We start from the raw sequence: 14,218 nt of genomic DNA, 5'->3' as shown, positions 1-14,218 counted from the left end.
GTGTTTTACCACTTGAGCCACAACTCCAGTTCCAGCTTTTTGGTGGTAAATTGGAGATAAGAGTCTCATGGACTTACCTGCTGAGGTAATTCATAATTCAGCTAGGATAACAGATGTGAGCCATTAGCACCTAGCAGTTGTTGGCTTTTAAAGGTTGGTGTGAATCAGTTTTTTTTTTTTCTTTAAAACAAGGAATGTTTTCGAACCACATTGATTTTTTTTTTAAGGAAGGCTAAGTTTTTTCAGTTACATTATTTCTTAGTCTGTACTCAGACCAGTTTCCAGGATGGAACTGGTGTGAACATTACTACAAACCATCACCATGGATTGATAGCGGGCAGTGGCCAGCAGGTGCTGGCTAATTGTCATCACTGATTTTATCCTTGATACAGCTCCTACTGACAGCTGGTGTGTCACCTTTATCTTATCATGAGTTGGTTTTGTCCTTCAAGTTTATTTGCATAGGAGATGAAAAAAAGTTCCTTTCATTTTTGGCATTGGTGTGATCCTACAGAAGGAGAAGATAATGTCTTTCTGAAGGTGATATTCTCCAATAAGGAATTGGCACTAATGCTGGGAGAATAATTTTATGTTTTGAGTTTGGGTTTCTCTCTCTCTCTCTGTCTCTCTTTCTCTCTTTCTTTCTCTCTCTCTCTTTTCTTACTCATTCTTTCTTCTTTTTGAATTAACAAGATCCCAGACAACTTTCTGACAAGTGTGATCTAATAAGAGATATTTGAGTCATGACATCTCTTAATTTGTCTTTGTGTGTCATGTAATGATCCAGTCTTTGATGGCAAACTGTGAAACAGAAATTGCTAAGCTACCTAAAGCATGGAAGTTGTCCACAAAAATTCCATATATTTACATTAATGTTGCTGTGACAATTTATAATTGTGAATAATTTTTCTCAGTTTTGGTAATTATTAGTCTATGAGTTTAGTTCTTTATTTCAAAAAAACTTAACCTCTTCTATATCCTTGTTCTTTTCAACTGCAGGATTAAACTTTAATTGGTTAAGGCTGGGAGAAAAAAAAGTGTGAGCTGTACTGTATGAGAAAGTTGTAAGCATTTAGAAATGTTATCAGTTCAGCTCCTTGAATCTGGCTATCTGCAAAAGCTGAGCCATCCTTTAAAGAAATTAAACCAATTGGTGTCGAATGTTTTTGAAGTGTGAAAGGCAAGTTTTCTATGCTTACCTGTCTAAGTGCTCTCTGTATTTGATTGCTAGATGACCCCCAAATCCAAAAGGAAGAGCATCCACAGCAGGATGCTGCGGCCAGTGTCCAGAGCCTTTGGTGAGTATTTCACTAATGCCAATGCCAGCCATTTCCTTGTGACAAGAAACACCTCCAGTGAGGAACACAGATGTTCCATAGGAGTACTTGCTATGTGTAAACATTGAGAAGAAGGTGGTTTGAGAATGGATGTCTTCTATTCCTGAGACACTTAAAACTATTTATAGGAACTTTCTGCATTATTTGCTACCATCTCTCTACCTTATGCTTTGACTTGAGGCTTGTTTTATTTTAGAAATGGAGTTTGACCTGGATAAAGCACTGGAAGAGGTGCCAATTCACATCGAAGACCCGCCTTTCCCATCCATCAGGCAGGACAAGCGAAGCTCCGGATTTATCTCTGAATTGCCCTCGGAAGAGGGGAAAAAGCTGGAGCACTTTACAAAGTTAAGGCCAAAGCGAAATAAGAAGCAGCAGCCCACACAAGCCACGGTAGGTGGGTGAGGAAGGGTCCCCTCCCACTTTCCTTCTTGTGGAAAGGTGGCCCCTCCTGTACACCACAGACATTTATAGCAAAGGAAACTAGAAGCTCCTTGTGTGTGTGTACGCATAGCATCTCAATTTGGTGCTCTGTGCATCTGGAACGAATGATGCTGTCAAGGTTCCAGCTTCAGAACAGAGCTTTCTTGGGAAGCCCTAGAAAAACATGAGCTGTGGGAAGTAAGACATGGCTACATCTAGAAATTTTGAATGTCAGAGTAAAAAGATACAAAACAGTTACCAAAGAGTTTAATTGTAATTATAAGTCATCTGCATTTCATTTTGGATTGTGTACATACATCACCCATCTGCCTACTTTGGCATCTTGCCATGGTCAGTATTGGACGACCTACAGGTGCTATGATGGGGAAGGGCTGAAGGGGGAGCACTAGAGCACAGGGTGCACTGCTGCTTGCTCCATCCACTTGTGTGTGCTGAGGTGCCTGAACGTGACTTACTTTGGCATCCACCTCCTGAGTTTCTGTCTCCTCTCCTGTATCCCATATAGCCAAACTGCCCCACGTCCATCACTGAAAAGGAATTCTGTCCTACCATCCCTGTTCCCACTATCCTATCATTCTGCCACCCTCAAATCCTCCTTCTATACCAGCTGACTCCCCCAAACTACCCTCCTAATATCATTTCTGGCTTTCCACCACGACCTTCTCATGACCACACATTACTTGATGGCTTGGTGCAGAAAGTTCTGTCCTCCCTGAGAGGTGATTTCCCATTGGTCTTCCTTGTCACCCATCTTCTCAGTTTTGTTTTTTTGTTTTTTGGGTTTTTTTTAGTTATCTAAATTTTGTTTCAGGCTCTGTTGTTGACCAAACCTGTCTACTGAAGTTTGAATTTTCAGGTATGGTTATGTCTCCTGAACTGGAAGGTTCCAGAACATCACAGGTGCAAAAAGTCCGTAACTGAGAGCTTAGCTTTCCCTGTCAACCTGTCCTCCCTCTTAGATCCTCGGCCTCCCATGGGGCATCTCTAGTTGACATATTAAAAAACCAGATAGGACCCGAATCTCCCGCCCTCACCTTACTCCTTTGCTGTCCTAAGTCCCATCTGGCTTCAGTAGCCCTTTCTGATTGCTTTCTCCTGGGCTGGGAATGACTGTCAGACCCTTCACATCTCTACTGAGACAAGACTTTCCCAGGAACCCCTCCCTCCTAGTCTCGCTATTCTCACAGAGCTATTTGCATGGCTCTGGGGAAACTTGTTCTCACAGATGTGCACAGTGCACGGCCTCAGCAGCTCTCTGTGGGAGGTGTTTATCCTGTAATGGTTCTCATCACGTTAGTTTCTTCATGCCATCCTCCTTGTCTGTAAATTCTTTGTAGGCAGAGCTATAACTCATCATCCTTATAAATATGCTCAGTGCTCACTATGGGTTTAGCATAAAGCAAATATTTAGTAATACTTATGCATTAATTGATGGCTGGCTGGAGATATAAACAGATGAGAGTCATAGCAATTTGTCCACATGGTTAATGATTCATTCGTTTTAGATTAGGTTTCAGTTACATTGGGTTGATGTCCTTCATTTGAGTCTGAAGAGCTTAACACAGTCTCCCCTCCCCTAAAAAAAAAAAAAAAACCAACAGAAAAAACCTCTACTACATTATTTTCTTTCCTAATTTACTTCATTGTAGATATTTTGAAGTGTACTATTATATGTAATCTTGGAGGAGGGGGAGTAATTTTTTTTTCTTTAAGGAGGGGAAGGGCTTTCAGCTAAGGGAGAAAGATACCCCTCCACACTGTACTCACTCTCCATTTTAAATTGTTATCGAATAAATGTTCTGTAGTTGATTCTATGAATGTGGGAGCATGATCAGCAGCATGACTTCTGTATGATATTATGGCTTCAGTTTCCCTAGGATTAAGCCGGTGGCTCTTGGAAAAAGAATCAAAAAGAGAATGGACTTGTGATGGAGTACACTAGATAGATACTGCATGGTATCTATCTAGAGAAGAGATTATTTTTCTCACCCATTACTGGGATCCTGACCAAAGTACCTAAAGCAAAAGACAAATTAACATGAGAAAAGCATAACTGAATTAATTTTTGTTTTATCTGACATGGAAAGCTTCAGAAGTAAATGCACAAGGGAAGAAGAAACCTGTGTGCTTTTATTCTGATGGAGAAGTATGGGTCCGTAGACACTACGATCATAAACTATAGGAACATAGCAGTAAGGCCTGGGGATAGATTCATCTCTGTGTCCCTGTGTCCTCAAAGGTAAGGAAGTTTCTTTCTTCAGATGTAGGGCAGCTACCTCTAGAGTGAAGGGAGTGTTACCTGCTTCAGGCGGAAGTGACCTTTCTGGACCTACTGTTTTTCTAAGTTACCACAGTGCTGTTTTCAGGTGCTGTGTTCTGAGCCTCATCAGTATATTCTAGAGAAACTTTACCTTTGTTCAAGATCAAACCAGCACATTCCAGGCTCTTCCTTCTTAGAGACTTCCTTTTATAACCCAAAAGTGAGTACCAAGAAGAATGGACTGTGGTCATAGCCTAAATAAATCAGGTTTCCCCTAGGAGCTTTGGTGGACTGAATTAGCATGTTTTTTGTTTTCTTGGTTTCATAGTAAAGATAAAACACTGAATGGTTCCAGTTTACAGTTTTCCAAGTGCTTTCATGTCTAACAGCCTTGCGAGGTGGCCATACAGCTACCTTCACCTACCTTTTCCAGGTTAGAATCAGGAAGAAATAGATGGTAGCGACAAGTATAACATTTATCCCTACTGTATGGTCACAGCAATCATTTAGTATTGACACTGATTTTTTGGCTATTGTTAACTAAAATCAGTTTATACTGTCTTTCTTAGCATTTCTAAGTCTGTTAATCTCTACTGCCCCCAAAGAGGTATTCCAGCTATGAGAATTTTCAAAGACAAGGATCACATTTTTTTAATTTTTAAAATTTTATTGTAAAGGTGATATACAGAGGGATTACAGTTACATAAGTCAGATAATGAGTACATTTCCTTTCGAACAGTTGTCACCCTCTCCCTCATTTTCTTCCAGTTTTTTCCCCTCCCAACTTCCTCCTCAAGTTGTATAGTTCATTTCCGTCATAGTTGTCTAGTGGGTGTTAGTGCTGAATTGGTTCACCCTTTGTCCCACTATATCTGCGCTTTCCCCTCCTCTCCCCAAATAAGAGCTCAGAAATTAAACCTACCAAAAATAAATCCCCAAAGAAACAACAACCCAATTAATAAATGGGCTAAAGACTTGAAGAGAGACATCTACAAAGAAGAAATAAAAATGGCCAATAGACATATGAAGACGGGTGTGACATCTCTGGCCATAAAAGGAATGCAAATCAAAACAACATTTAGATTCTACCTCACCCCAGTTAGAATGGCCATGATCAAGAAAATTAACAATGGCAAATACTGGAGGGGATATGGCCAAAAGGGAACACTTCTACACTGTTGGTGAGAGTGTAAACTTGTTCAGCCACTCTGGAAAGCAGTATGGAGGCTCCTCAAAGGACTAAACAGAGCTTCCCCATGGCCCAGCAATCCCACTCCCAGGCATCTGGCAATTGATCACAAACCAGGCCTCACTAAAACCACCAGCACAACTGTGTTCATTGCAGCATTATTTATCAAGGATCACTTTAAATTCCAACATGTCAATGTCTGCCTGGCTAAAGTTAATAATATTTAGACTGAGAATGTGGCTTAGTGGTAGAGTGCTTGCCTAACATGCATGAAATTCCTCAGTACCATATAAACAGAAAAAAAAAAAAAAACAGAAGTGGTGCTATGGCTCAAGTGGTAGAGTGCTAGCCTTGAGCAAAAGAAGCTCAGGGACAATGCCCAGGCCCAGAGTTCAAGCTCAAGGACTGGCAAAAAACAAAAACCAAATATCATTGTAACTTTATTTTTTTCAAACAAAACAAATCAACTTTTTTTTTTTTTTTGTCGGCCATGGGGCTTGAACTCTGGGCTTGGGCGCTGTCCCTCAGCTCTTCAGCTCAAGGCAAGCGCTCTACCACTTGAGCTACAGCGCCACTTCCGGTTTTCTGTTGGTTTATTGGAGATAGGAGTCTCACGGTCTCTCCTGCCCAGGCTGGCTTTGAACCGCGATCCTCAGATCTCAGCCTCCTGAGTAGCTAGGATTACAGGCGTGAGCCACCAGCGCCCAGCCTAAAACAAATCAACTTTTACACTCAAATTGATCTTATATTGAACAGAAAAAGCTGGAAATGGCACTACGGCTCAAGTGGTAGAGCACTAACCTTGAGTAAAAAAAGCTCAAGGACAGTGCCCAGGCCCTGAATTCAATCCTCAGGACTGGCAAAAAAAAAGGGGGGGGGGGTTGCAAAAAAAACCAAATCAACCTTTTACACTTACATTGATCTTACTGTTTTGATATGCATGTAGAATGCTAAGGTTTGAACCCAGAGCTTTGTGCATGCTAGACCAGTGCTCTATCATGCAGGTATGTCCCTAGCTCACTATTAAAAATAAATTACAAAAGTATTTTAATTTTTAATCTTATGTGGCAAATTACAATCATTTAAAATTGCCAAGCACCTTTAAATAATTGATGTAAACCTTTTAACTTTATATTTTTTTGTTTTCCTGCTTTCCCCTAAACAATAACAATAACAAGAACAATAATAATAATAATGTATATACCATCTTGTCCATGTAATTAAAGCATATATAAGGACTCTTAAGACATTACATTATGGCTGGCTGTAGAGTTTCATCTCCTCTTTGGTAGGCAAGATTTGAGGGGTTCTCCCATTCTTGGCAGGATATATATGTACAAAGTTTGATCTTTCTGAGCCTGGGCTAACTCCTTTCTAAATTACCAGCATTGTCTACATCATTGAATTGTCTTGAAAAATAAATGGGTCGAAAGCACACAAACCTGTATTAAATGCAAATATTATTTTTCAGAGCTCATCTATTAATATTAGCTCTTACAAAAAGTAAATATTGGCTTTTTCCTTGGCTCTATGTCTCCCTTCCTCCATTCTAAGATGGAGAAGGAAAAGAAGAAAGTCTGATTTATTGCCTCTATTAAGCCACCCTTGCTAATTTGGGAGGAGTCTTTCATTAAGTAACAAGTCATATATAAGAAATTCTTCTCTCTCTGTCTGTCTCTCTGTCTGTCTGTCTCTGTCTCTCTGTCTCTCTCCCTCCCTCCCTACCCCTGTACGGCCTTCACCAGAAACCAATGCCAGTACCACAGCACCATACCCTCGGAACTGAGAACAAAATAAGGCCCTTTTCCTAATAAAGGATCCAGCTTCAGATATTTTGGTATAGCAGATTGAGACACAAACCCTGTAGGCACCCTGAATTAAAAAAAAAAAAAGAAATTCCTATTCAAAATTCTTTTATAGTTGGAATGACTTCAGAAGTCTTTGCTTTTGGTGAATGTGAATGAAGTAAGAATGGAAATGGTATTTGGGAAGATCCTAGAATCTTTCAGAATACATATACAAGAGTATAGCAGACAAAAGAGAAATGTATTAAGTGTGATAAGCCTAGCCATTATGTGATAGGAATTTTTATTAGCTAAATCCCTGAGTTCATTTCTTGCTCCCATCATAGTCCACTGAGGGCATTTCTGGTCCCTACAACAGTCGTTCAGAGACTCAGGCTTCCTTCACTCATGGCTCTACCATCTTCTTTCATCACGGCAGTCCCAGCCATTCAGCACTAATGAAGCACTAAGATTGATATCCATGGGCCAAGCCTGTAAACATGGTCTTCATTGCACTGGTTTATAATCTATTTTTATTAACATATTCCATATGGAGGGACATGCAACAGAGAATGAATTACCTAGAAGTCCTTATTACATCCCCCTGGCTAGAAACCATACACACACATACACACACACACATACACACACACACATACACACATGTGCGCGCGCGCACACACACACACACACACACACACACACTATTGTTAGACAATTTGGAAAGGTCAATGTTGAAGCTAATCACATTGGTACTTTAAAAGAATCAAGTTGTGTTTTTTTTCACTAAGTAAGAATTGGTAAATAGATCCTGGACAGACACATAGTCATTTCTGCTACTGTTTTTAAGTTAACAATTTTTTCATCATGTTTTGATATTTTTTTCAATGAACAGTTGCTTAATTTAACTTTTTCAGGGTTGGCATTGATCATTTTCTGTTTTGTTGTTGTTGTTGTTGTTGTTGTTTTTGGTTGGTTGTGGGGCCTGAACTCTGGGCCTGGGTGCTGTCCCTCAGCTCTTCAGCTCAAGGCGAGCGCTCTATCACTTGAGCCACACCACCACTTGTGGCTTTTTCTGCTTATGTGGTGCTGAGGAATTGAACCCAGGTCCTCATGCATGCAAGGCAAGCACTCTATCTGAGCTACCTTCCCAGACCCCATTTTTCTGTTTTAACCTGATGTTGTGGTAATCATATCAATAGATTTTTTCTAATGTTATGCCAGACTTGCTCATTTTTTTTGCAATCTTCTAACAAACTGAGAGGTTTTATTTGTCAATATTCTTATACGATTGTTATATCTATATGCATAAATGGGAATCCTGTAATTTCTCTTTTTTTCTTGTCTAGACTATCCCTCTAGTTCGGGTTTCAAAGTCATACTTTATTTATAAAATTATTTGGCAGCCACCTTTCCTTTCCTAATCTCTGGAACAATTTGTATGTAATATAGTCTGTTCCTTCCTCTCCTGGGACACCATCCTGAACCGAAGTGTTCTCTGTGTGCCATTAGTATAAGATCTGTGTATGTAAATCTATCCAGGTTACTTAATTCTTTTTGAAACCATTTTGATAATTTGTTTCTCTATATATTGTCCACTTAGTATAATTGTTCATTTAGGTTGAAGTTTTTTTTTAAGAGTTTAATCTCTTCAAAGCCCCCCTCATTCTTTTCATTTTTAATCTATTTTAATGTTTGTTCCTCAGACAGGAGATTGCCTTTTATATTAGTCGCTTTCAAACCATCATTTTGAGTTTTATCCATCTTCTCAAGTTCATTAATTTTTGTCTTATATTAGTCTTTATTTCCTTTGAGTTCTTTATTTCTCACCTTGTTTCCTTAAGTCATCAATTTTCCATGATTCTTACTGTCTAATGCATGCATATATACTACCATGATTATTCAGCTTCCTAATTAACACTCTCTAGTCATATTTATTCACAGAGTTACTAATGCACCTAATTGTCCTAACTTCCTTCCTGCCCATCTCCATCCAGCCTAGGAAGATGTAGTGGGAGTTTTGGCAGCTGTCTTATCAAAAGCCAGGTGCAGCGTTCAGGGTTTTCCCCAGGCACATTCCCTTTACTCATCCTGGTAGAGGGAAAACAGAGGGTGGTCTGAATTGCCTTTATTCCTCACAATCACCAACTGATCTTCTAAGTACTCCCAAATTATATCGTTTGAGCGATTACTTATACACTGGAGATGCAAAGAAGTCTGCTTTCTTTATTTCTCAAACATCACTGGTTTTGTTTGCAAGAAGCCTTTCTCCAAGGCAAGTGCAGTCTGTTTGGTCAGCACTAGTTTATAGTCTCTCTTTTCTCTTTCCTACAACTGTGCTGCTCTTTTCAGTCTGATTTTTATTCTCCTTGACAGAAAAGACTTGAATTCAATCTTTTCCTTTGGCTAGTGAATGAGCTAAAACAGCATGTGCATTTGGCCTTGAACTCTCTTACAGACCACATTTCATTTCAGTCTTCAGTTTTTTGGCTGCTTGTCTCAGGCCAGTGGGTACCTCCTGCTTCCTATTTAACAGCTGCCTTTTAACACATGCCTCACTGAAGATCTCCCAGTGATCCTGGACTTCCCTTAACCTGTCTGCTCTGGGTCTTTTTATCTTTAAGATGACAGGGTTGGACTGGGAGATGTGTGAGGTGCAGTCCAGCACTAAAATGTGGCCTGGCCTGCAGAGAAGCAGAAAGCTCTGTTCAGCTCTGTGCCTCCATCTCTGAAGCCATTGAAGTTATCCGCATCCCCAGAGAGCCTTTTGTGCCAGCTGTGAACTCTGTTTCAAAGCAGGAGAAAAAGAAAAGGGCTGAGGGGGAGATATTATACAAGTGAAGCTTAATCTCCCGTGCCTCCCCTTATAGCAGGAAGGAGAGTTATTTGAGAAGTAGCTGGAAGAAAGCCCCGTGATAGGACCCAGTGTCCTGAGGTCCTAACCTTCCTCATTCATTAGTGATGTGATAGGTGTGGATAGCCTTTGCTCTCTGCACCACTGTTTGATCTGGAACTGTCCAGCAGCTAGGATAAAGCTGTATTTGCTTTTCAGTTCAAAGGCTAGATAGGAGGGTGAAATAATAATGTGCAAAACACATGTAAATTTTTGAGCTTTGGCCAACTTAGGGCTCTTAACTACTGCTGTTGAGGTATTCCCCCTTCTTGTCCAAAAAGAAAAATGATAATATAAGTAAGCTCTGTGTTACTTTATCATTTGTAGTCCAAAGAAGTTATTCAGTGAGCTGCTTTCTGTATACAAATGAATGAATAATTTTGCTATTTCTCTGTAGCAATACATATGAAAAGCTTGCACCGGTCAATATAAAGTACTGTTTAGATGAGACGTTGTTTCTATTGTTCACACTGCTCTTTATTATCTGTTGTCTGCTCACTCTTCAGCATTTCATATAGATTTTTCACAGCCTACTAACCCTAGTTTCTGATATACCAGTCGTCATGAATTCCCTATCAGACATCGGGTTTATAGTGCATTTTAGAAACCTTGTTTCTTCCTGTCTACATTATGGTTGTCCACATGGCTTCTGTCTCAGCAGCTTATGTGTTCTCTATTTTAGCGAGTCTTTTCCCTCCTGTGGCACTTTTTCAACACTTTGAATTCAGCAATACATGTTTGCTGAATTAAGATGAAGGTAAGTTAACTGTATTTGTATTTTCAACAGGTCTGTGCTGTCAACATTGTCTCTCAAGATGGAGAACAGAATGGCCTTATGGGGAGAGTAGATGAAGGTGTAGATGAATTTTTCACCAAGAAAGTGACCAAACTGGATTCCAGGTGAGTTACTTCATTAGCAATACTATCTAGTTACCATTTAAGTCACTCACAGTTACAATTAAACACAGCATATGAAGTCTTTTTTTAGATAGAAAATGTACAGTTGTGTTGAGTTTATAGCATATAGTCTCTCAAGCCAGCAACATCAGTGTCACCTAGAACATGGCAGAAATGCTCATCCTCAAGGCCCTAACCACAGGCCTAGTGAATCAGAAACAAGGTGGAGCACAGCAATGTTTCCATAAGCTCTTCAGCTTAGGTGGAGGCACCTCAATGTATTTTGGCTGGCAGGGGTGGGGTGGGGAGGTGCTTTTCTCATTCACTCAAATTATAGGACTCTGAACACTGCCATATCAGGGTTCCTTACTTTGAGATTCTCCTTGTCCATAATTTGATACATTTGACAGGGGATGGGGTGGAGGAAGCTAAGTCATTGCTAAATGGCATGATAATATGGTGTCAGAATAATAGATTTGGTAAAGAGGTTAGTCTCTGAAGACTTTTTCTTGCATTTCTTTTTTTTTATTACTTAGGATGCTGTTTTCTTAGAAGTTAGCTTGGTGGTGCTTCTATTAATAATAATTGAACTGGAAATACTCCAGTCTTTAAGCCTAGTCTTTTCTCACCTAAATGCAGATCCATCCCCAAATATGCTTCTCACAATGCCGTGTGTCTATGAAGTATTCTTCACCTTGAGATATCAGATTCAGGAAGGTGTTTAAACCGTACTGATAAGTGTAGGGCAGGCAGGCCCCTGACAGGGAGGGAAGACCCTAGTCTGTTCTGTAGATGTTTGTGCCTTATCTCACTTCTGCAAAGTGATCAGATGGAAGTAAGCCTGATATTTTTTTTTTGGGGGGGGGGGTCTGGTTGTGGGGCCTGAACTCTGGGCCTGGGCACTGTCCCTCAGCTCTTCAGCTCAAGGCTAGCGCTCTACCACTTGAGCCACAGCGCCACTTCCGGTTTTCTGTTGGTTTATTGGAGATAGGAGTCTCACGGTCTTTCCTGCCCGGGCTGGCTTTGAACCGCGATCCTCAGATCTCAGCCTCCTGAGTAGCTAGGATTACAGGCGTGAGCCACCAGCGCCCGGCTAGGATATTGATAACTTTTTACCTCAACCTTCTTATCTCGATCTATAAAGTAGCTGTTTTTACAGATGTACACTAGATGGTGCCAAGCCTTGTTTAGGATGTCGTGAACCCTGTTTTCAGTATTGTACACTTCAGCTGCACTCTGAGTTTCTTTCACTCTCTGCGGTAAATGAAGTCAGGGTGGAGTGGGCATTCTTGCTTTGGACTTAGGGAGAGAAGCTGAGGGTTTTATGAATGAGCTTTCAGCCAGCCTTTCTCTCTTCAGCTTCCCTTTATTTCTATATCCCCAGATGTCCCTGTTCCTTGTTCCACACCCACATAAATCCAATCACTTCTGGCCTGTGGATGACATTTCAGCTTTCTCAGATTTCTGAAACTGGTTTTTGCTCCTAATTGTAGGGACTTCTGTTGTTTTTGTCATTTCTCCCTTGGGTGGCTCAAAGCCCTGTTTTTTTGTCATCCTTTGCTGTGTGACTTTAATGGAGATTCAGAGGAGCTAAGTGGATATTGAGTCTGCCAACTTTAGATGGAAGACAGTTGCTTTGTGATGCCTCCCATAGCTCTTATTTATTCTCTTTTTCTCTTCCCATTCCCCACATTAAAGAATACTTGTTTCTGCCCACCTTTCCCATTGCCTTCTCATTTTGCTGCTGCTTTCAGTGGCTCTTACATTTAAGCAAGGATCCAAATCTTGGCTTGGCTTGACCACTAAGGGCAGGATTTCAGGCATTAATCTAATAATGACAAAAGGATTATTAGGGGACTCTAGAACAATCTGGCCTTTTCCGATGTTCTCAAAGTACACAAAGTAGTCACCCATTTACGTGTCAAATTGACCCCGCTTTTTTGGAAGTTCACACACATAGAGAGGCTTGACCAAAGCATCTGAATGTGAAAATTTCCCTGTGTACCCAATTCCACCACGGATAGCCTCAGGTTCTCATTCTTAGTGGCATGTGCCTCTTCCAGATGGATTCAATACAATCATACTCCACATACTCACTTTTCTAAGCAAAAATGCCTTCACTTTTGTAAAGCTAAGTAGGATAGCTGAGGGTACAGTGGTAATCTTCATATTTATGTCTTCATTGAATCCTGCTAGAGTTTCTATTTTGAGTCACAATCACAGGCTCTGTGTCTTGCGTTGAAATGCAGGAGATCCTCTTCCAGAGGCTCTGAGTCCCAGGAGCTTGGGGAAGGAGGAGAAGAAAAGAAAAAACGAGACTCTCGGAAAAGTGGCTTTCTCAATTTAATCAAAGTCCGGTCCAAGTCAGAGCGGCCACCCACGGTGTTGATGACAGATGAACCCTCTTCACCAAAAGGCGCTGTTAGAAGTCCAGCTGTGGACACTCCCAGGAGAGACACGAAGGCAGCTGAGCACAATGGCAGTTTTGAACGCACCGAGGAGATAAAAACCCCCGACTCCTTTGAAGAGAGTCAAGGGGAAGAAAGCGGGAGGCTGGAGCGTGCTGACAGTAGAGGCAGCCCACAGGGAGGGCGGAGATATGGGGTCCAGGTGATGGGCAGTGGTATGCTGGCAGAGATGAAGGCCAAGCAGGAGAAGAGAGCCGCCTGTGTGCAGAAGGTAAGGACGGTCCTTTTGTTGTGTTTTCCTTAGAGACCGGATAGCCCTCGCCATGGTGGTGTGGCACAAGTGCACACTTGGGCCCAAGGGCCACAGGGCTGAGGTGAGCCACTGCAGCTTTGAAGCTCCATCATTGGCTCAGAGAATTGACCCCTTCTCCCTGAACTTGTCATAATAGCCTGTGAGTGAGAGCTGTTCTTGGAAATGCTCACAGCTGCGAAAGACTGAGTCAGCTGAATTTGAATGCAGACCTTAGGGTGATTGTGGATAGGAGAATTGACAGGCTAACGCAAATACCACAACCAGATGATCATCACATAAGGGCTGAATCTAGTTCCCGTTTATTTCAAAGTTTGACTTGTTTTTAATCTGCAGAGTCCTTTTTATAATTCCATATTTAAATAACAAAAGAAAAATTTAGGGGCTAGTGTTGGTATCTTATGCCTGTATTCCTAGCTATTCAAGAGACTGAAATTTGAGGATTAAGGTTTCAAGCCAGCCCAGGAAGACAAATCTATGAGATTTCCAGCAAAAAGCTGGAAGTAGAGGGGGCTGGGAGGTGGCTCAGTGGTAGAGCGCTTGCCTTGCATGCCTGAGGCCCTGGGTTTGATTCCTCAGCACCACATAAGCAGGAAAAAAAAAAAGCCAGAAGTGGCGCTGTGGCTCAAGTGGTAGAGTGCTAGCCTTGAGCTGAAGAGCTGAGGGACAGTGCCCAGGCCCATGACCGAACCCAAA

At 41.2% G+C, this 14,218-nt stretch overlaps 1 protein-coding gene across 1 annotated transcript in view; it reads left to right on the top strand.

Moving 5' to 3' along the window:
* Lrrc16a (leucine rich repeat containing 16A) overlaps window positions 1–14,218 on the top strand; it is a 287,161-nt gene that overhangs the window by 254,781 nt on the left and 18,162 nt on the right. The window contains exons 29-32 of the mRNA XM_013035187.1: window positions 1,232–1,298; window positions 1,534–1,730; window positions 10,695–10,807; window positions 13,054–13,483. Coding sequence (XP_012890641.1) covers window positions 1,232–1,298; window positions 1,534–1,730; window positions 10,695–10,807; window positions 13,054–13,483 — 807 coding nt within the window. The remainder of the gene's footprint in view (window positions 1–1,231; window positions 1,299–1,533; window positions 1,731–10,694; window positions 10,808–13,053; window positions 13,484–14,218) is intronic.

Source organism: Dipodomys ordii, unplaced genomic scaffold, assembly GCF_000151885.1.
Source record: "Dipodomys ordii isolate 6190 unplaced genomic scaffold, Dord_2.0 Scaffold206, whole genome shotgun sequence".
NCBI lineage: Eukaryota > Metazoa > Chordata > Mammalia > Rodentia > Heteromyidae > Dipodomys > Dipodomys ordii.
Note: the sequence above shows the minus strand (reverse complement) of the source record. Positions and strands in the feature narration are given on the sequence as shown.